Below are 22,469 nucleotides of genomic sequence, written 5' to 3'. Positions count from 1 at the left end.
CCAAACCCATTGAGCGTATTCAACAGTTTAACATGGGTGAATTAGTCTTACCTGGGGAAGTTGCTGTCTTTGGAGCTTTCTTTGTAGGCTGTTTTTTTTAATTGACATATCAGTGATAAAATGTCAGCCTGACTGCAGTTGAACACATTATCAATGTAATTTTGTAATGAAAGCCTTGCTCCCAGATCAGCTTCTCCCCCACCTATTCCTTAAGTATATTTTTGGCAACAGCATTGGTGTGCCATGTGCCCATGGCTTGGATTCCTTTGTGTCACAGTGCTGATCCACACTGCTGTTCTAGTGCAATTTCTGTGAACTCATGACATTAACACTCTGCCAGTTGTGATAGAGGCACAGATGCTTTCACATCTAATTCTCTACACTGCTTTGTGGTGCAGCAGTCTAATAGGTCAAGGGTCTTAAGGGTCTCCAGAAAAAGATAGGAACATGACCATGGAAGTGTCTACGGACAAACGCCGGCTCTTTGGCTTTGAAACAGAGATGAGCACCGCCCCCTAGAGTCGGACACAACTGGACTTAATCTCAAGGGAAACCTTTACCTTTACCTACCTACCCCATCTATAATAATTAAGTCTTTGGTTTCACAATGTACTTGATGCTCTAGAGAAACAGTCAATAAAAAGGCCAATTGATAAAGAGTCTTCAGAATCTGGTGTTTGCTCTATATTAATCAGTTCCTTCAGTATATACATACCTTTGTTTTTGTAGGATAACTGCAGTGACAAAGTAGTGGAATGCTGGGGATATAACATCTGTGGGAGATGGAGCAGGTACAGGTTGCCCACCGCATTTCAGACATTTTAATCTCTTTAGATTTAGCCTAACTCGCAAAACACTACATAAAAGCTTGCTAGCTTTTTGTTGGCTTCAATAAAGTTACATCTAGAATTTAAAAATGCTCCTCTATTGATCCTGCACTGAACAGAGTGTTGTACTAGGTGATCTCCGAGATACCTGCGATTCTGTAATTAAATATACTTGGTGTGTGCTGCAATAAAGCATTGTGTACAGATTTGCTATGCTGTGGTGTGTCCAGTCCTTGGAAAACAACCCTCACAATGTCATAACACACATGGCATTTCTTGCTGCCCTTGGCCTCCTCCACAGACAACCACAGGTAAGTTTCTTAGTTCAGTGAGTCAACTCAATGAAAAATACCATTGTTAAAAAAAAAAAGGAATTTGCAGGAAAAAAAATTGGTGCAGAAAAACCATTCCATTTAAATACTCATTATGTCCACGCATTATTTTTTAATTGTATACACATATGTTGCATTTTCAAAAATTAATAGAGAAAAATATATTTTACAGCATGTCCTAGTTGTGCAGTTTTTATTTATTTATTAAAATTTTATCACCGCCCAGAAATAGTTCTGAGAGGCAATGGAGATTCTGTCTCCCTTCAGCTTCTCATACTGTTTTGGAGCAGTGTGGTACTTAGGCTGGACCTTGGATCCGGAGTCAAGGCTCACAATCACTTGGGATGAAAGAGCAGAGAGCATCTGCCAGAAGAACCGAGGAGGCTAGGACAGGCTAATAGGGTGTGTGGGAATTAAGATCGTTGGATTTTCAAGTCAAGTAATAAACTAAGAGGAGATAAACTCCAAAGTTCAAGCCTAAAACTCCTCTTCCTGACGAATTTTTCCCTGTCCGAAGAAAGTTTTCAGGAGGTGCAAAAGGAAAGCAGAATGACGGGGAACGCCCACCACTTCTTCCCCTAAAGCCGAATGCCGCTGTGCTCTCCTATACAGCCAACCCAGTGGGTTTAATGGGGCTTACTCCCAAGTAAAGGTACATAGCTTTGCAGTCTTAACCTCCGAAAGAAATATTGCAGCCTCCCTTCCTGCTTGGAGAAGCCACGACTGCTCTACAGTCCCCGCGTTGAAGGCAGAGCGGCGCTTCCTTCTTCCGTCACCCTTCAAACGCGCTGTGTTTACATTTTGCTGACAACTCCACGTTGCCGAGATTCTCTCCCTTCTCATTGGCTGAAAAGCGCAGCTGGACTCCGCCCAGGGGCGGTGACAGAGCGCCAAGCAGACCGGCGGGCCACGCTGAAAGGCGGGGTGTGCCGGCTCCCCAAGGCGCTGCTGCGCCTAATGGCCTTGACGCAGACTGGGGGCTGGGGGAACCCTTGTACTTGGCACGTGGGAACGAGGGAAGACCCTGGGAAAGGACGCGCGGGCCTTGCCCGGGCAAACGAGTTTGGGAAGGGGCTCCGTCTTACCCCTCTGGGCTGCTTCCCCAGGTACAAATCTGGCATCTCACCCGGTCTTTCCAGGGAGCAGCAGCCCGTTTGGGCTACCGGGCTGGCAGCACCCCGCTGTAACTGCCGAGCTGAGGGTCGTTAGCCCTGTAGGGGAGCAGCCTGAAGCAGTGATGTCAGCGAAGCGCATTTGGCGGGACTGGGAGGGGAAGGAGGAGGACGCGCTGGTCGCTGGCGGGGACTGGGCGCCGCGCTATTGCGCAATGGCGGGGGTGACAGGCAGCCTGGAGAAGAACCAGGGACCTCCTCCGCCTCGCGCTGCTTCCTTGCGAAGCGCGCCCACCGGGTGCAGGACATAGCCCCTCTCTGTCCGCGGGGTCTGTTTTGAGGAGCGGCTTTCCCGTCACCTTTTCCTCTGCCTGCAAAGGCGACAGCAGCACGAGACCAAGCGGGGGTCTTGTTGGGGTGAAGGGGAGCGGCGCTGTCTCGCGGGGGTGACCCCCGGCGCCGGGATGCCAAGTAGAAGCCCCGGGAGGCGAAGGCGGGCGGGAGAATCCGCAACCCGGGAGCCGCAGGCGCGGACGGGAGGGACGAGCCGGGAGCCACGCTGGCGCATGCGCAGGGGGCGCCCATATAGAGCCTTGGCGCCGGCGCCAGCTGAGAATAGTTCAGTTCTGAGCGGCCGGAGCAGCTGAGCTGAGCTGAGGTGCGGTGCGGGGTGCTCTGGCGGTGGAGGGGGGTACCCGAGGGGGCGCGGGAGGCGCCCTGCCCGCGACCCCCGGCTTTGTTCTGCCATGCGAGCGGGCTTTGGGTGGGGGAGCGGCTGTGGAGATGCTCTGGGGGGCTGTCCCCCAAAGTTCTGACGGGGTTTTCGCGGGGCGCGGGGGGGCATCCCCGGGCTGTGGGCAGCGGGGCCGCATCGCGGGAGCTCCTCGGGAGGAGAAAGCCAGAAGGCGGGATGCGCGCCCGCCCGCTTGCCGGCTTGCGTTTTGGAGGGAGAATGAGGCGGGCAGGGGGAAATAACGGGGATCCCCAGCCCATCCGACCTCGAGGGGGGCCGGGGCGGTCAACCCGAAGGGTGTCGAGGCGGGAGAGAGGGGTGTCTGCCCCCCCCGATGGAACGGGACTGTTTCTGGGTGGTTTCAGATCTCCCCGCCGCCCCCCCCCCCAGAAGGAGGGAACCCCGGGCGTGGGAAGAGGCGCTTTTTTAGCGCTGGGGATGGGATGGGGGGTTTAGCCCCATCCGAAGTGGGGAGCTCTAAGCCTTCAAGGTAGGGGGGTACCCCAAGACCCGGCTCGATCGGCCTGCCTTTGCTGGGAGTGCCAGATATTTTTGGAGGGAGAGAGCCGGGCTTCCTCCCTCGTTGCAAGGGGGTTGGGGTGGGGGAAGCTCGCCTGCCTGCGCGCTCGCCCGTTTCCCGGGCTGCCCCAGCACTTACCCTTCTCTCACCCCGCAACCCAGATGGGGTGCCGGGCATGCGCGGAGGTGAAAGGCGCTTTCTCCCCGCTTCTATCAGAAGGCGGGAGAGAGCCAGGTTGGGGGGCTCGTTTGTCCTCCAGAATGACCCCCTCCCCCAAGTATTTGCCCGGGGTTAGAAAGACCCGCTCTTGATCGGTGCCGTCTTGGGGTGGGGGAGGAGTGAAGGTAGGGGTGTCCGGAATCGTTCTATTTGGAGGGAAACTGGCTTAATGCAAAGAGTGGGGAGGAATCGGGGCTCCTTGGGTCCCCTTGGCATACTTCTGTCAAAAGTTCCTCTCCAACTATCGGGGTGCAACAAATGAAGCACTTTTTTCAGAGTAAGTAACTGAAGGCGGGAAAGGTTTCCTGTTCTCTGTGTGCGTCTGTTTTAAAGGGGTGTTTCCACCCCACCCCGGTTCCCGCCTGGGTCCTTCCCCCTCCCCGCAAATTTAGCAAGGCGTTATTTCCCCCCTCTATCCTCCTCTTGACCAGCATTCCCCGGGCCCAGCACCCTCGCGCGCGGGGTGAAGAGTGGCGACAATCGGGACTGGGGAGGAAATTGGGAGGACGCTCAGAGAATCGAGCCTGCTGTTGCCGCCTTCTTCACTTACCCGCTTTCTGCAAATTGGCGCGGGGTTGTTAAGAACGGAGGAATGGGGGCATTTTGAGAGCTCCCTGTCTCCAGCTTGACAAGCAAGGGTTTAGGACAGAAGTCAGCCCCCTCCCGCCCAGCAGAAAGAAGGGGGGAATTGAAGTTTTGTTTTTGTTTTGGTTTCATGAACAAGAGAAACCACAATGTATCTGTTTGTAGTCATAATGAGCTATCATAATAATGGATAAAATAACGGCCAGGAGCTGTACAGTATACAGTATGTATTTCTGTGCCTAGAAAACTTTTACATACAAAACCAACTTCTAATATATGTGCAGTGGTGCTAGTTCTTAAGCTGCTAAGATTCTCAGTGAATCCTATATATCTGCATCACTTAATATTGGATTATAAAACTCACACTTCAGTGTAGCTAATACAGGCTATAATGTTTGTAGTTGTTTTCTGAGAAAAGAAATAAAAGGTGCCTCAAGCAGGATCTTTAAATAAGGTACAAAATGGCTACTGTGAGGCAATAAATGGAAGTGGATGAACCTGAAATTGGCTAGATGCCTGTAAATGATGGGAAGTTAGCCTTTAGTTCTAAGGTTTAGACAAATCTGTTACCTTATGTTGAGATGGACAGTGTGCCAGTCTCCCAATTCAATTCACCTGATTCAGGCGTGCAAAATTTTTCCAGGACTGGAACATGACTGGTATGGGCAGTTTGTTCAATCAGGTTTCTTTTCCAAGTCCAGGCTTGTCATGAGGAAGCAGGTGCCTACCCTTCTGTGGTTGTCCTGGATGTTCATTCCTGAATTCAGACGTATGCATTTGGATGTGCTCTAAATTTGTGTGTCAGTCTTTTGTTTATTGTCCCTTGTGTTACTGTAACAAGACTTGATGGAGTATGCAGCCGGCATGCATGTACAGAGACAAGGACTTAATTTTCACAAACTAGCATTTTGTGGAGAAATTGTGGCTTTGAATTAACATCTGATCTTCTGTTATTTGTAGGGAAATAATCTGGAATTTCAAATAAGATGTCCAGGCGAAGGTAATGATCAGTTTTATAATATATAGTGCAGCTACAGCAGTGCACTCCTCTCTATCACTGATGGAATAAAATGTCTTTCCTTTCTACAGTAGTCGTTTGCAAGCTAAACTGCATCAGCCATGCCAGGACACGTCTTCAGAAGAACTGCAGATGTCATTGTCACTTCAGAACAGAAAAAGGAAATCAATGCAGGTGGGCTGGAATTTTAAGAGATCTTGGAGTCAGATGTAGAAAAATGATTGTGTATGAACTGGGATGGCCTGATGCAAGTACCAGTGAATAATTCAGTACTGTGGCATCTGCAGGGCAGACCAGGGGTAGGGGGAGAATGACAAAAACAGTATTCCCCCTTTTGTATGTGCATTGTGATGTTGTGCACACATAAAAAGTGGGGGGGGGGTAGCTTGCAGCACAATGTTGCAGTGCTGCTTTCATCATTCTGATGCCACTGATTTACTTGTTAGCATTAGAGAAGCTACTTACACCTATAATTTAAGGATACATTTTGTATATATGACTGGCATTAGCATTTCAGGCATATGCCAAAGGTCTACAAATACTGAAGGCTCCAGTTCATTACTGAGATATATACCTATCTTTTTTTCTGAGAAATCATATTGGCTTGGATGGAGATCTGTCCTCAGCCCCACAACAAAAACCCTGCAAGGTGGTTTGAGAAGAGTGATCGTTCCAAACAGACACACTGGAATCTGACTGAGTGGGACCTTGAATGCATGTCTTCCTGAATAAAATCCAGCACCTTGACTACTACACTACAGTTGCTGAACCTGCTATTCCCACTGACCCAATTTTATTTTAGGGTGACACTTGCCAGGGAAACATCAAGTTTGGCACTGGCCCTGTTCATTCATCACTTTGGTAGAAATATTTGACAACATACAACAGAATCCTCTCTACCTATTAAATATGTGACATTGAATGGTATTGAAATGACTCTTGGTTGATTGTAAAAAAAACTTAACATTATTTTATTTCCTTTTTGATTAAAAGAAGAGTATATTGAGCTGCTTTAATAACCATGAATCAAAGTTGGGTAGATATCAGGATCTGATAAATATTTTGAAAAGCAAGCCATGCATTTAAGGTCTTACTGTTTTTGTTCCTGAGTGGGCTGTTTGAGAAGCTCTTAATGAATCTGAAGAACTGGATATTAATTCATTGCCACTTAGGTATTAATTGTTTGTTTGTTTTCCAAAGGATTCCAAGATAGATGAAGAACATGTGAGATATCAATATGAAATTAAGGTATGGGTGATCTGCATAATACTGCTTTGAAATACAGTTGTCTCTGTTCTTCAGAATGTGGTAATTAAGTACATGTGGAACCCAATATAAGCAGGAGATTTTATTGGCAAAATATAGTTTTGATAAACATGTAAGGAAGGGATCTATGGCATGTTTTTCTGTGATCTGAAAACTAATAGTAATTGGCTGAAGAATGTTTAGATTAATAATGTTGTAATTTGTTTATGAAAAGCATTTTTCACTAAGACAAATTTTTGTTCCCAGAATATATCATTGGTCCAGTGGAGGCCCTGGCTGCTGCCTGGAATAGGGAGGTGGCTGGGCCTTGGACAGGATCGCGCCTGTGTGGCCTCTCTTGCCCACCCAAACCCGACACTCCCCGTGGTTTACAGAGGAGTTGAGGGTTCTGAAGAGGGTTAAGAGACGCCTACAGTGCAGCTGGAGGAAGACAAGGACTAAATCTGACCGAACACAGGCTGGAGCTGCGATTAAGGCCTACCTTGTGACGACAAGAGCGGCGAAACGTCAATATCTCTCTGCTCTTATTGCATCCTAAGAATGCCGCCTGATGGCCCTGTTTAAGATCACCCAATCCCTTTTGGGGAAGGGGGGTTCAGAAACCCACCTACAGGGCCGGGCTGAGGAGTTTGCTGGGCATCTGGAGGATAAAATTGCTTGGATTCATTCCAAGTTGGATGCCAAGCATGTAGCAGGGTCTAAGGAGATGCCTGGCGGGTGGGCTTGCCTGATTATCTGGGAATGGTTTGATCCTGTTGGGCCCAAGGACTGTAAACGCCACCACTTGTCAGTTAGACCCTTGTCCCTCCTGGCTGGTGAAAGCAGCTTGGGAGGTGACGTGTGGGTGGGTCCAGGCAATGGTGAATTCATCCTTGGGGAAGGGAGTGTTTCTGGCAGCTTTTAAGAGGCGCTGGTGCACCCTCTCCTCAAGAAACCATCACTGGATCCCACCATGCTGGACAACTTTTGTCCAGTCTCCTACCTCCCCTTTTTAGGGAAGGTGGTTGAAAAAGTGGTAGCGTTGCAGCTCCAGAGGGTCCTGGATGAAACATTATCTGTACCCTTTTCAGTCGGGTTTCAGGCCCAGATATGGGACAGAAACAGCCCTGGTCGCAGTTATAGATGATCTCTGGCAGGAGCGGGATGGGGGTAGTGCATCCATCCTGGCTCTTCACCTCTCAGCAGCTTTCGATACCATCGACCATGGCATACTTTTGGATCGACTCAGGGAGTTTGGGGTGGGTGGCGTGGTTTTGTGCTGGTTCGCCTCCTTCCTCCAGGGCCGGTCCCAATCGGTGTTGATAGGGAATGAGACATCCCAGTTTGCTTCTGGGTCCAATTCAAGATGTTGGTTATCACCTTTAAAGCCCTACATGGCATGGGTCCAGGTTACCTGAGGAACTACCTCACCCCCACTACATTGACTCATCCCACCCACTCAGGCAGAGAGGGCATGTTACCGACCCTGTCCATGAGGGATTGCCGATTGGCAGGGTCCAGGAGGAGGGCCTTCTCTGCCATGGCACCCGCCCTATGAAACAGGTTACCCCCAGAGGTAAGACAGGCCCCCCACTCTCCTGGCCTTCTGGAAGGGGGTTAAGACATGGTTATGCCACCTCACTTGGGATGGGAGGGGGTATAGCCATTCATGGGGGTGGTTGGCATCGTGATGGAGCCAAGGATAAGATCTTATTACCATCTTGAATTTTATGTTTTCTGTATTTTTATAGTTGTATCTATATTTATGTGTATTTATATTATATTGTAGTGTTTTTAGCAATTTGTCATTTTATTATCTGTAAGCCGCCCAGTCATTGCATGTGAGATGGGTGGTAGAGAAATTTGACAAATAAATTGCTTGGTTAAAATGAGTATTGGCTGATCTGTCTAACGTAAATCTATATTTTAAAAAAAGGAATAATGTTTCTCAAGGGTGGGGTGGAGACACTGCTGTTTATTAACAGACTATCTGAGAACTGTATTTTCATTATCTCATTTTTAGAGCTGTTGGCCATCCACAATATCAGGTGGTGTATCTCCTTGCATAATAATAGAAACTCCACACAAAGAAAGTACAACCACAGACTTCTCCAGATTCAAAAAATACAGGTTTAGAAATCTCTTCATTAATCCATCACCTTTACCGGATCTTAGGTAAACTAGATATACTGAAAGTAATTAAAAATATTGCTATGCATTGATATATCGATGGAGAAAATAGGATGTACCTTCCCAAGGCTCATGCACAGCCATGGCTAAACTATTCCTAATAGTTAAGTGTGCTGTCTGAAAGGAAGATAAAGGCTATTTTCAGATACATGCAATAGATTCCTTAAACAGGCTTAAAGTAGTGTCATCCTGCACCTGGATAACGTGCTTAACCATTCAGAGAGCAGCCTTGTTCTGGCTAGCACAAGTGGCTCTGTGCAGAGCTGTGAGAGGCAGAATGCATTCCCTGCGTAACCATTTATTGCTAAGGAGGGTATATAAATGGCCACCCTGACTTGGTTCCAATGATATATGGAACTTATAAAGGAACCACTAATGCAGCTGTTTCAAGTGTTTTCTTCTTAGTCCAAGTGTTCTACATATTTTCAGAGTTACTGCTAAAATCTCAAGTACTGACAAACAAGTTCACCTTGGCATACAACTGACTGTTTGCCAGAAGAAAACTACCTAACTGTAGTTACTTACAGATCTTTCATTCCATGAACAACACTTAAAGATAACAGCTGCATTTCCTCAGTATGGTTGATGTACAGTTTTCCCCCCACCTCGTTTTGAGAGGGATGGTGTTATACACAGAAGGGGAGCTCTGAGCTGATACGTAGCAGATAAAATACGTCTTCCAGGTACAATTCTTGTGACCTCTCCCAAAGTGTGAAATTGTCATAAAATAATTGGCTTTGTTCTAAAACCGACCAACTTGAGTATTTTTGTGCTGTGGTTTCAGGTGTAAATAAAACAGCTAAAGTGATTTTTAAAATGTGGAACTCGTTTTGGAGTGGTTGCTGTCTAATAAACATCCTATTTTTTTTAAGCAGACAACTAGAGTTTAGGAAGACAAATTCTCAAAAGACCAAGATAAGCTATAGCTTTGCATGGGATATGTGTTTTGATCCTGTTCATGCTATTTTTTGTTTCCCACTCCTTTCTGCACATGACAACAGTCTCCTGCATTACAGTTTTGTCTGAAGGCAAACATGCCATTTTTGTTTGTTCATTTTTCTACAGTTTGTTTTGTATTTATGAAACATACAGTATTGAAAAGGAGCTAAGAAATGCAATAAATGAAATCATGGCAATTTCATGGCATTTAATGGGACCACTGTTAAAATATGTTTTGTTTTAGAAACTAAAAATAATAACACGGCTTCACCATCTAGTCTCAGAATCAAATACTTTTGCCAAATCAAATTTGCATATTTTTCTCTAACCTAAAACTTTATTATTTATCTTGATTTTAGCTGGGGAAGTTCTAGAGATGTCTGGTCCAACATTCTCAAAAAGGAAAACAGATATTCTCACTGCAAGCATTTCACATTACTACACTCAAATCTACAGCCACATATGAGATCAGTCCTACTGGATTGGCTTCTAGAGGTAAGTATTGAAATCATGAACATTATAAAGAACACCAAGGAGCAGCAGACTGTCCAAGAATCTGAAGCATTTAATTTGTTTAGTTTTAGCAATTTATGTTTTTCTTATTTGATTAAAGCACTCGTTTTAAATTAAGGATTTAATATTACTTCCAGTACTTCAATATATAGTATTAATAGGGAAAGATAGATCTTACATTCAGATCTGAAACATATCAGCCTTGTACAATGAAGTGGCAAGGAAGATGTTTTGCTGACTCCACCCATCTGTTCTGCTAGACTTGCCTCCTTAAACTATATGCATTCAGCAAGTCATCTACAAAGGAACATCTCCAAGCTTGCAACTTTAAATGTTTCATATAATCAGAAACCATTATGTGATTGAGGACTCAAACCTGCATGTATAGGATTTCATATTAAACATACACACAGCAAGGCAACAGAAAAGGCAGTGTGAGTAACGACAAGATGGAAGGCTGATGGTATGATTCCATCTCCATGTACGTTCACTTTGCAAGTGAAGAAGTATTAGAACAAAATCAGTTAACTTCACTGAATCTTTGATTCAGATAGGCTTGATTAGGATTGCAATGTTCTTCCTCATCCATGTAATGAATAATACTGAAGATTAATCCAAGGATCATATGTAGGAGAAAAATAGATTAAAGTCTGCCTTTATGAACAAAGGTCAATTATTTCAATTTTAAGCATTTTTCTGATTTAATTTCATTTATTTATTGGCAGCTACAGTATATCACCACAGCATATTTCTCTTTGTAACCTACAATTCACATATTTCTGCAGATCTGTCATTTTTTGTTGGGCTAGATAAACAACTTACTTTATACAGAAACAACTTACTTTATACAGAAAGTATTCAGAATATGAATATATTCTGATCTTACCTTCTATAAGACATTATCTCAGATATGCCAAGTCTTGTTAAAGATAGCTGAATGTCCTGGGACAAACTGATTATTAATCTGTTATTCCTAGTCATGGTTGTTGTTGTTAGTTGCCGTTGAGTCGTTTACGACTTATGGTGACCCTATGTATAACAGAATGAAATGCTGTTCGGTCTTGCGCCATATGCCTGACTGTTCCAATGTTTGCATCCATTGTTGCAGTAATCGTATCAATCCATCGCATTGAAGGTCTTCCTCTTTTCCCCTGGCCCTTGACTTTACCATGATGTCCTTTTCGAGTGATCCATCTTTCCTGACGATGTGCCCAAAGTATGAGAGTCTAAGCCTAGTTATCTTCGTCTCTAGGGAACATTCTGGTTGTATTTCTTCTAAAACTGATTTGTTTGTTCTTCTGGCAGTCCATGGTATTTTCAATAATCTTTGCCAACACCACAATTTGAATGCATCAATTCTTCTATCTTTCTTTTTTAATGTCCAACTTTCACAGGCATATGTCGCAATTGAGAAGACCCTGGCATGAGTCAGACACACCTTTGTTTTTAAACTGACATCTTTACTTCTGAAAACTTTAGATAGGTCTTTGATGGCAGATTATCCTAGCGCGCTATGTCATTTGATTTCTTGATTATTATTTCCCTTGGCATTGATGGTTGATCTGAGTAGACTGAAATTGTTAACAACTTCAATTTCTTTTCCGTTTATTGTGACATTGTTTACTGGTCCATTTGTGAGTATCTTCGTCTTCTTCACATTCAGGTGTGGTCCGTATTGCTGACTACAATCTTTGATCTTCGTCAGCAAGTACTTCAAGTCTTCTTCCCTTCCAGCAAGCAAAGTTGTATCATCTGCATATGGCAGGTTGTTAATGAGTCTTCCACCAATTATGATACCCCATTCTTCTTCGTACATTCCTGCTTCTTGAATTATTTGTTCAGCGTACACATTGAATAAGTAGGGTGAAAGTATACAACCTTACCTCACACTTTTTCCAATTTTGAACCACTCGGTATCACCGTTTTCTGGTCTAACAACTGCCTCTTGATCCGTGTATAGGTTCCGCATGAGTACAGTTAAGGGCTCTGGAATTCCCATTCTTCATAATATTAGCCATAACTTGTTATGGTCCACACAGTCAAATGCTTTTGCATAATCAATGAAACAGAGGTAAACATCTTTCCGGTATTCTTTACATTCAGCCAAGATCCATCTGACATCAGTGATGATATCTCTCGTACTGCATCCTCTTCTGAATCCAGCCTGGACTTCTGGTAGTTCTGTATCGATGTAAGGCTGCAAACGTTGTTGAATTATTTTCAGCACAATTTTGCTAGCATGTGAAATTAATGAAATTGTTTGATAATTTTCACATTCTGTTTGATCTCCTTTCTTTGGAATGGGTATGAATGAATGGGTTCTAGTCAGTTGGCCAGGTCGTTGCTTTCCAAACTTCTTGACGTAGAAGAGTAAGTGCTTCCACTGCTGCATCTGATTGTTGAAATATCTTAGTCATGGTAGAATAATCTTATATTTGGACATATACCACTACTATTATATTATGTGAAAACTGTTCTTATATGATGGTGCAGTGGTGACAAATACCCAGATAAATTATCAGAAATAATATGAATGTCTATTAGAAACATGGAAAATTTCCCAATATTTTTTCAATAGTGAAAACTAAAACTAAAGCTTCTTGTAGGAGAAAACTTCTAAATATCACCTAATTATGGCTGCCGTGACTTAACGTATTAAGTACTGTAAACTCCCTCAAATTCAAGAATATGTGTAGAATTTGTCTGCACTTACAGGAGCGATGTAGACCTAGCAAGAGGTGTAGAATTTCAAATTTCAAATTTGAAAGAAAATGTAAGTGCTTTAAAAATATAGTGGTAATTAAGTTGTTGTAAATATATATTTTGGAAATTCTTCACTGTCAGGCAAAATATTTTTTCCATCTGTAATTATTAACCTTGATTTAAAATTAAGGACAGATGATAGCAAAATGAAGCTCTTTCACTGGCTATTCAGGATACTCTTTGCCATGTATTCTATTATAGGTATGTGAAGTGTACACACTCCATAGAGAAACATTCTACTTGGCCCAAGACTTTTTTGATAGATTCATGCTGACTCAGAAGGACATAAATAAAACCATGCTTCAGCTTATAGGAATTACAACACTGTTCATTGCTTCCAAGCTTGAGGTAAGTAGAGATACGCGATGCATTTCCACAGTTACCTGGTTATACTTAGTGATGGGCTAGAATTGAAGAGGCCCTGTTTCCAGCCTACCCTACCCTCAGCCATGAAAACTCACAAGATAATTTTGGGTCAGTCTTCCTCCCTCAGGTCAGTCTTCTTCATTGGGTCATTGTTATGGGGATTTCTGATCCAACCTCACTGAAAACAAAGCACTTATGGTCAGCTTCTATGATGTCCTGCTAATTCCTTTTTTTTGCATTTGGGAAGATAATGCATGTGAAACATATTACCATGTCGTTTTGCTCAGTATATAGAATCTTTTTCAATTAAGTTGAGTAACTGAGATTCTAAGAGATTTGAAAAGCTAGTGTAGTTTAGGAATAGAAGTCCTAGCATAGCTGACGTCTCTTTGTAGATCGATTTTTTTTTATTTTGCAAGGCTGAGGCAGTTTTGAACAATAGATGGTAGTATTACTGTCGGGGGCAATTCTTGATGCCCCTAGATCGGCACATGTTACATCGTTGCTTCGCGAGCTGCATTGGGTACCAGTCTGCTTCCAGGTGCAATTCAAGGTGTTGGTTATCACCTTTAAAGCCCTTCATGGCATGGGTCCAGGGTACCTGAGGGACTGTCTCATTCCCATTGCATCAACCCATCCCACCCGATCATGCCGAGAGGGCATGCTGCAGACCCCGTCTGTAAGAGAATTCTATTTGGCGGGGTCCAGGAAGTGGGCCTTCTCTGCAGTGGTGCCTGCCCTCTTGAACATCCTTCCCCCAGAGATAAGACAGATTCCATCCCTGGTGGCTTTTCAAAAACAACTAAAGACCTGGTTCTGCCACCTTGCCTGGGGGGAGGGAGGCAATCACTCTTGGAGATGGCTGATGCCCTAAAATGGCCCTTTAGACATACATGTGTGGTTTTATATCTATCATCGTCATCTGGATTTTATACTATGTCTTATATTATGTCGTTATATTGTATTGGATGTTTAGGACATTTAATGTTTTTATTGTTTTTGTAAACCTCCCAGAGTCCCTCCTTTGGGGGGAGATGGGCGGTGGCAAAATTTAATAAATAAATAAATAACCAACCAACCAACCAGTGGATTTCTGATATGTCTGGGATTGCATAGGAGCACTGTTGTTTTACACAATAGATCATATCTATGTAGCCAATTATATTTCCTGTGGATGATAAATAAAAAAATTAACAGTAATTGAATTGAGATTCCAAACTGTAAAAGTGAAATAGTAGTTGTATACTGCATAGGGACGTAGAAAACTGTGATTGCCAGTTCTATAAAATCTGTTTTAATGCTTTGTCATCCTTTTTTTTTTTTAAAGGAGATATATGCTCCTAAACTACAGGAGTTTGCCTATGTTACTGATGGTGCTTGCAGTGAAGATGACATTATAAGGATGGAACTAATTATACTAAAGGTAACAAAATTAAATACTGACAGTTTGAGCTTTTCTTTCTGGAATTGATATATTAGGAATTAATTTACAAACCTTTTTTCTGAACTGCTTTTAAATACTGCTTTATAAATGCTATGTCTTGAATCTCTCCTTAAAGTTGTGTGTTACTAATCAGCTGGGAAACATCCTCTTTAAAGGAAAAGTGAATTATTTTAAGCATAATAGTTTATGGAAGAAAATTCTAACTGCCTTATTGAGATAAAGAAGTTAGGGCTTGGAATCGCTTGTGCTAATGAAGTGATTCTAGAAGTAGCTATATATAAATGGGTATATGAAGCTGGAATAGCTTTTGCTTTTGAGATTACTCACATTGGCTTTACCATAGAACTTTTTGTTTGACTTGGAATGGGAACTCTTCAGTGGATTATTGCCAGAATTCTGTAGGACTTTAAACAGTAATTATCCCTTTTTGAGGCTGAGAGATGTCTTTAGCTTTGGAGTGGCATTCTGGAGTCACGCTCCTAAAAGTAGCTAAAACTAGGACAAATAAGTAAATGAATTACATACAAAAGATAAACTGATTTAACTAAATACACATTTACTTAACATAGTTAATTAAATATAGATGTTACAAGTATTCCCCATATATTTAATAATTTCTCCATGGTCTCATATTCAAAATTACAAGTCTGTGGTAATTTCCAGATGGGTTCTAGAGGCTTTGGAGGTGTCATGTAGGTTTAGAATTTCAGACTGTACAGCTGACCTATGCCAGGCCTTTTGATTTGAAAGGCTATTCCTTCCACTAATGTTACACACTGAAAAATCAGCATGCTGTCAAGTATGAAAATAAGAGGTTTTCCCTTATCTATCAGTGATATAGTAAATAAAGAATGCCACCTCTTCTGCTGTTTGTTAGAATAAAATAATGAAAGCTTATTTACTTAGGCAGTATCTGTTGTGGATATCATGCAGTCTGAAAGCTAAACCACTGCAACAGACAGCCCTATAAACATGATGTTTAAACATTTATAGGCTCTTAAGTGGGAGTTGTGCCCAGTAACAGTAATCTCCTGGCTGAATCTTTATCTTCAAGTGGATGCTGTGAAAGATGTCCCAAAGGTGCTGCTACCTCAGTATTCTCAGGACAAGTTTGTTGAAATAGCACAGGTAGGTTTCTGTCTTAGCACATATGCGGTGTAAATCTGGGAGAACAACTCCTTGGTTATTGTCAACTGCCAGTAAATATATTGGCATTCTAGATCGCATTAGGCATGCAGGACAAGAAGCCATGTTCTGGAAATGCTTTATGCAGTTGTCCACAGTTCTTTTCCAACCACATCAGTGGATAACTTCCATGAAACTGTCCATAGTTCTTTTCCAACTGCATTTCTCCTTCACTGTATGATCTGTAATGTGCTGTTCTCTGGGGATAAGAAATGTTGAGCATATTTGCTTTCTTCAGAATATTTTAGAGGCCTAATTTTTCTTAAAACTATATTCCAAAAAGATGTTTCAGCAGTCATCAGCTGCAAAAGATTTTTTTTTAAAAAAATGCATAGCATATTGAATTCTTGGAGTGTGGATGCAAAAAAGAACCAGTTTTAACTTTCTTTGGGATTTTACAAAGAGTCCTGTGTATGGCATCACCCAAGAGTTAATCTCAATGCATTAAACCAACTATAATTGTAATTCATAAATATATAAATATATACTGGTATATTTTTATCTGGTTTGCATAAGATAGGGAAGTGTTACTGACTTAGTAGTAAAAACAAATGATTCCCTATCCAAAAGAAGAAAGCTAGGAGACAGAAGTTATTTGTGTTTGGAAGGATTGCTCTACTTAGTTAAGGTACTAAAAATAAAACCTTTGGCTCAAAATATCTTAATTCTACATTTATGCCTTGATTGCTGGATCTCAATCAAAGGGCAGAGAAGACCCTGCAAGTCTGAAATCTGTTAACCCTGAAGTAGCACATAGCTACGTTTCAGCTTAATGCAGTTGCATAAAAAGTTGTTTAATTCAATAAACTGAACCTAGATAGATCTACTAAAGGCCAACAGAATAAGTAAGTGGGTAGAGAATGTAACCCCTCCAAACCGAATTGCAGCCTTCTATAGGTGGAAAAGCAAAATATCAGTTTGACTGGGCTTTGAAGTATGAAGGTCCTGAGCCATACTTCTTGCTGTGATGGCGCTCAGCCTCAGTGTGTGAAAAGGCAATTACCATCAGCTTTACAGGGAGAAATTAGCACTGATAGGGAGGCAGGCCCACAGCACAAATGTAGCCTATGGGTCAGATGCAGATCTAGCGGGCCAGTAGATCAGAGTTTCTCTAATATAAGAATTGTGGGAAAGATATTACAGATTTTATATTGAGCTTAGTGGATCTTGTTTGCAAAATAAAGTGTACTGCCGTTCGTAAGATCTAGGCAACTGATGCATTGTTATACTTGTGAAGTTCTTTCTGATGATGTGTTTGTCATTCCACAGCTTTTAGATCTCTGTATTCTAGATGTGAATTCTCTGGATTTCCAGTATAGGATATTGGCAGCTGCTGCCCTCTGCTATCATACCTCAGAACTAGTAGTAAAGAAGGCTTCAGGTATGGTGAACGATGAATAATTGTGTGTTTTTCTCTTTGCTTTTGTACCGTAACAGCGTATGTGGGACTGCAACTGGCATAAGACATTAAAGGGCACAATATTTACAAATAAATCTGGCATATTCATGACATAATAACAACAAATTGTAGTATTTCTCCCTGTGCGCTTAGTTCAAGAGTGAGCGGGTGGATCTTCTGGAGAAATGGCATCTACATTTTCAATACAATGCTTTCTTTTCTCATCCCGAGACTTCCTGCTTCCTGGGCCTTGCCTCATCCATCCCCTTCTTTTCCTTAATCACTGCCACACATTAAAATCATAGATTTCTTCTATGATTTCCATGGTCAATTTTCACTTCTGCCTAAGGCATGCTTAAAGAAATATGAATCAGGGAATGTCATCCAAGCAATAATGAGATTTTCTGTCTCTTTTTTAAAAAATCTGTCCTTCTTTTGCTTTGTTTTTCTTCTCTCTTTTTGTCTTGACCAGTAGATGGAGAAAACAACGTAAAGAATGGGGGAAGAAATATGGCCATATAGCTGTCTACTTTCCACCCTTTCCCCCCCGTTTGTGCTCTTGGATAGCCTTCTTGCTCTCCTAACTGATGTGCAACAATTAAGAGCAGTGTTTCTCAACCGTGACAAGTTTAAGATGTGTGGACTTCAACTCCCAGCATTCCCTAGCCAGCCATGCTGCCTGGGGAATTCCGGGAGTTGAAGTTCACAAGTCTTGAAGTTGCCACGGTTGAGAAACACTGATTTAGAGTGTTTAGAGAGTGAATCCATGTCCCTTTTTGCCTTTCTCCTCCCTCCCCTTTCATTTTCTTTTACAATTTAATTCACAATGCTTGCAGTTACATTCAGTTCTCGTGATACAATTTTTGACCTCTTAGTTTGACTTCTAAAACCTTTGCAAATATTGGAGTTCTCGTGTGTAACCCTTTTCTCAGTTGTGCCATCTTGGCTGTAATCTTTTTAACACTCATTAGATGAGTCTGCTGCTATGAATAATACGGTTCACATTAAAATCCAACAGTCTCAGATAAACATGACTAGCATGGAATAAGAAGTGTTTTATTCTATTATCCGAGGTTGTCAGAATATATAGAAGTCAATTTCCAATTGTGTTTCCATTCTGATGGCTTACTTCTTCTGTTGTTATAATAAAATACATGCAAATATAGTATATGTAAAAGAATTATTCAGATCCTCAAAGGGTGCTTCGCTTCAATGATGGGCTGAGCACCCTCCATGCTGCTTTGGATCCTTTGCTTTTAATAGCCAAGAGAAGTTTGGGAGTGTTGGAAGACCAGGTTTTGGTGAGTGCTAGAATTGCTATGAGAAGACTGTGAGGCAACACTTTCCTCTTAAGTGTTCTCCAGCACTTGTAAAGGCAAGAAGAGGCTTCTATACAAGAACAGCGCACACGTTTTTTCCAGTCTTGCAAGTTGACAGAAGTAAAAGACAGCCAGGAGGCTTTGAGATAACATTTGTATATTACAGATGGCAAGTATTCAAGCATTTCTGATAGCTACAGTAATTTTTGTTTTGTTTTTAGGATTGGATTGGGCTAGTATTGCAGAATGTGTAGAGTGGATGGAACCATTTTTCAAAGTAGCAAAAAAAGTTCCAGTGAAATTGAAGAATTTTAAGAAGATTGCAGTGGAAGATAGACATAACATCCAAACCCATACAAACTACTTGGATATGTTGGTAAGGATGAATTTTCCCTCTCTGAATGTGTTTTGTCTTCCATTGTGATTGTACTTTCTTGGAATTAAAAGAATGCTTCTTTATGTCTTTCCTAGTTAATGTAGTTATAACTAGTTATTTGCTAGTAATACTCATTCTCCTATGATTCTGAGGTGAAAAAGCAATACTTTCATCTAGTATGGTCTGGACAAGGCCTAGAATATTGGGGGGGGCGGGTACCTAGAATCTAAAGAACAGTAGTTGAGGTACTCATGAACAAAAGGAGTATGTCAGCAGAAAAGATTAGACAATAGTCTGCGGAGACTTCCACATTCAGTTCCAGCTGCTGACAAAGCATGCAGAATTTGACTAGCATTATGAATTCCAAATTATCTACTGCTTTAATGATGACTAAACAATGACTGAAATTAGTATGTTTGACTACCAAGTTCTGAAATTATTCTTCGAAGGAATGACTATCAACCCGCAACATGTAATAACCTCCTTTGAGATATGTGAAAGCCAGTATGTGTTGTGGTTAAAGCGTTAGACAAGGTCCAAGGAGACCCAGGTTAAAGTCCACCCTCAGTCACGGGAACTCTCTCTGTGACTTGGGATCACCCACTCCCTTTTGGCCCAGCATGCCTTGCAGAGCGATTGTTGTGAGGAACAGAAAATGGAAGGATTTCTATGTATACCACCTCCTGGAGGAAAGGAAGGGTATAAAATAAGTATTTTCAACTGCTAATGTAGTTGCCTTAGAGGAGTACGTGTTCAAAATTCACCTTGGGGTTTTCATGTTTCCTTTAACAATATTAGAACACTCTTAAGAATTTTACTGTAGCTAATGTTTATGTGGTATCAGGCAGTACCTTTCTGGAAGGATAAATTCAATGGAAAGTAATGTGTTGTAGAGAGTTGAGTATCTGATCAGGAGGGCTTTCAAATACCCAGAGTTTGGGCTAGGTACTGTTTCTCACCATAAATTAGTAAACATTTCACTGTAATGAAAGATGCAGATTTTAACATTTCTCTGGAATGATCTGCCCCCCACCCCCAAATACGACTCTTATTGCCTTGAGGAAAGCCATTAAGGCCTGGCTCTTCCCCTAAGCATTAGGGGCTGGTAGAGTGGGAGTCCTCCTGGAATTGTTTTGTTATGTGCTTGGTCACCATTTTATATTTATATATATATTTTTTAAATTGCTTTTATGCTGTACACAGCCCAGAGTCAGTTTGGTGACCCTACAGATTTTAAAAACAAACGAGATCTTAAACTAAAACTGGATAGGTAATGGCTGGGATTGCAGAGAATAGGATGAGAATGACAAGGGGAGAATAGGAATAGAAGGCATCCTGGAGAAAAATTACTTCCATTCCCAAACATGCATTTCAGAGAAATTCAAGGTTTGTTTTGTTTTAAAAAATCAGCTTCTATTGACTAATTGTCCTTCTTTATAGATGCTGCCTTTCCCCCCTTTGTTACAATGGCCACATAGTTGAACAGGAAAAATACTTACTTAATTTCAAGTATTTTTCTCTAAACTGAAGCAAAACAGGCTAAAGACATTTGTTTGGCACCAGGTACAATCCTGGTAGCTTGTCATGCTGGATGGGTGGGGAAATTCTTACTACCTCTAGTTAGAAGGTGATTCCGTGAGGCTTTTGATCCTGATTTTAGGATAAGGCAGGCAAGACTTCAGAGCCACGTCCTGAAAGCTGACCCATCCCTCCCTGCTGAATTCTAGACGTTAAGGCAAATGGGGTGGTGGATGGCCACAGAAACACAAGGCGATTAGAATTCTCTTTGCTCTCCTTTTGTGCGCCCCAAATCTGCCACAGCACGTCCCCTTACCCTCTCGTACAGGTCTGGAGGAAGGAAAAAGAACAAGAGTGTTATTCTGTCTTCAGAATGATACCGCTGAGTATAATTCATGGGTTGATAAAAACGATTTGCCAAATATCCCTAAAGATACTGACCTTTAAGCTTCTCTTAAAAACTGTCTTTGCCTTGGATTAAGTCTCAGCTCTACAGTGTTTCAGAGGTACAAAGAACCATGTATACAGTCGCCCTAAAATTTCCACAAGAGAAACTCTTCCCCTAAAAGCTACAAAATGTGAATCTTTTACTGTGAACACATTAGAACATCTGTTGGGATTTACCTATTTGAACAAGTGTGAGCAAGGCAAGTGAGGAAGTCTAACGATGGGAATGCTTTCCTAATGAACAGCAGAATCAATTCCTGTAGAATGCAAATTAACCAGAGATAAAGAAGGGGGAGATTTTAAAGCATACTAATAGTGTTCGTTTGGAGTTGTGAGGAGACACATCAGACAAGAAGACAAATTTATTTCAGCCTCACGGAAAATTGCTCTTTGATTCTCCTTCCTTTCCAAAGAGGTGATACCTAATGCAGCTAGGAAGATTCCCTTAGTAACCATGGGGGATGCAATACAATAAGGAGAGAACAACTATTTTTTTCTCTTTTGTCATACTAATAAATACTGTTCTCTTTACTGAATAGGATGAAATTAACTATGAAGTAGCTGTACCCAGCCAGCTATCACCAGTATCTACAGGAGGAATAATAACCCCTCCAAAAAGCTCTGAAAAGTGAAAATGCTGTATGGGTGCAAGACTGGGATCTCCATTAAGACTGAGTGTACAGACTGAGCTTTTACACGTGACGTGGCTGAGAAGACTATCAGGATGCAACTGAAGGACATTCACATGCAGCTGGCCTGGATCTTTTAAGTTTGGAGCCCAATGAGACCTAGAGAAATTGGATTTCTTCTGATCAATTAAATTCATAATTAACTATGGATTTTTAACACTTAAAACTGTCTTAACTGACTTTCAGTTTTTTAACAGATGCAAATGAATTGGTCAAGTTTAGCTATGTGTGAGCTTGGTGGAACTGTTTTGCCAATTGCCTATTGGTGTGTGCCAGTTTTGGATAGGATGAAACATTCTTCTGACCTGTGGTGACAGAACACTGAGTTAGGCAGTCTGAAACTATGGACTCCACAAAGTGAGTCAGCTTTCAGCTTGCACATCAGTGTAGCCACATAGTAAAAGCCTTTATATTAACCTTTTTAACCTAAGGTTACTAAGCCAACATTCCTACTTCCATACACTTACTAGTGTAGCTATGGAATGATACCGAATTGCCTTAATATAAAGCATGAGTAGGGAGTGAAAGCAGTTTAAGAATTTTCCACTTAAACTGGAACATCGGTGAACAACTGTCATATCCTACCTCTTTCCTCATGAAGTGCTACTATACCTTCTACAAACTAGCTGTCTACAGTGTGAGAGAAACAAAGACTGGATTGCAACAAGGACAGCTACACTCTACAAACAGTAGGTCATTCTTCATTACGTCTTGCATCTGTTCTTTCACA

At 42.0% G+C, this 22,469-nt stretch overlaps 1 protein-coding gene across 1 annotated transcript; it reads left to right on the top strand.

Moving 5' to 3' along the window:
• The first annotated feature begins 5,286 nt into the window (after window positions 1-5,286).
• Window positions 5,287-22,275, top strand: CCNE2 (cyclin E2). The gene is made up of 11 exons (XM_063299511.1): window positions 5,287-5,328; window positions 5,418-5,520; window positions 6,547-6,594; window positions 8,615-8,766; window positions 10,080-10,215; window positions 13,198-13,344; window positions 14,690-14,785; window positions 15,800-15,934; window positions 17,261-17,372; window positions 18,931-19,085; window positions 21,590-22,275. Exons 1-11 carry the CDS (start codon window positions 5,315-5,317, stop codon window positions 21,680-21,682), a joined length of 1,191 nt encoding a protein of 396 aa, XP_063155581.1. The 5' UTR covers window positions 5,287-5,314; the 3' UTR covers window positions 21,683-22,275.
• The last annotated feature ends 194 nt before the right edge of the window (window positions 22,276-22,469 follow it).

Source organism: Candoia aspera, chromosome 3 (assembly GCF_035149785.1).
Source record: "Candoia aspera isolate rCanAsp1 chromosome 3, rCanAsp1.hap2, whole genome shotgun sequence".
Lineage (NCBI taxonomy): Eukaryota > Metazoa > Chordata > Lepidosauria > Squamata > Boidae > Candoia > Candoia aspera.
The sequence above is the reverse complement of the archived record's forward strand: the minus strand, read 5'-3'. Positions and strand labels throughout refer to the sequence as shown.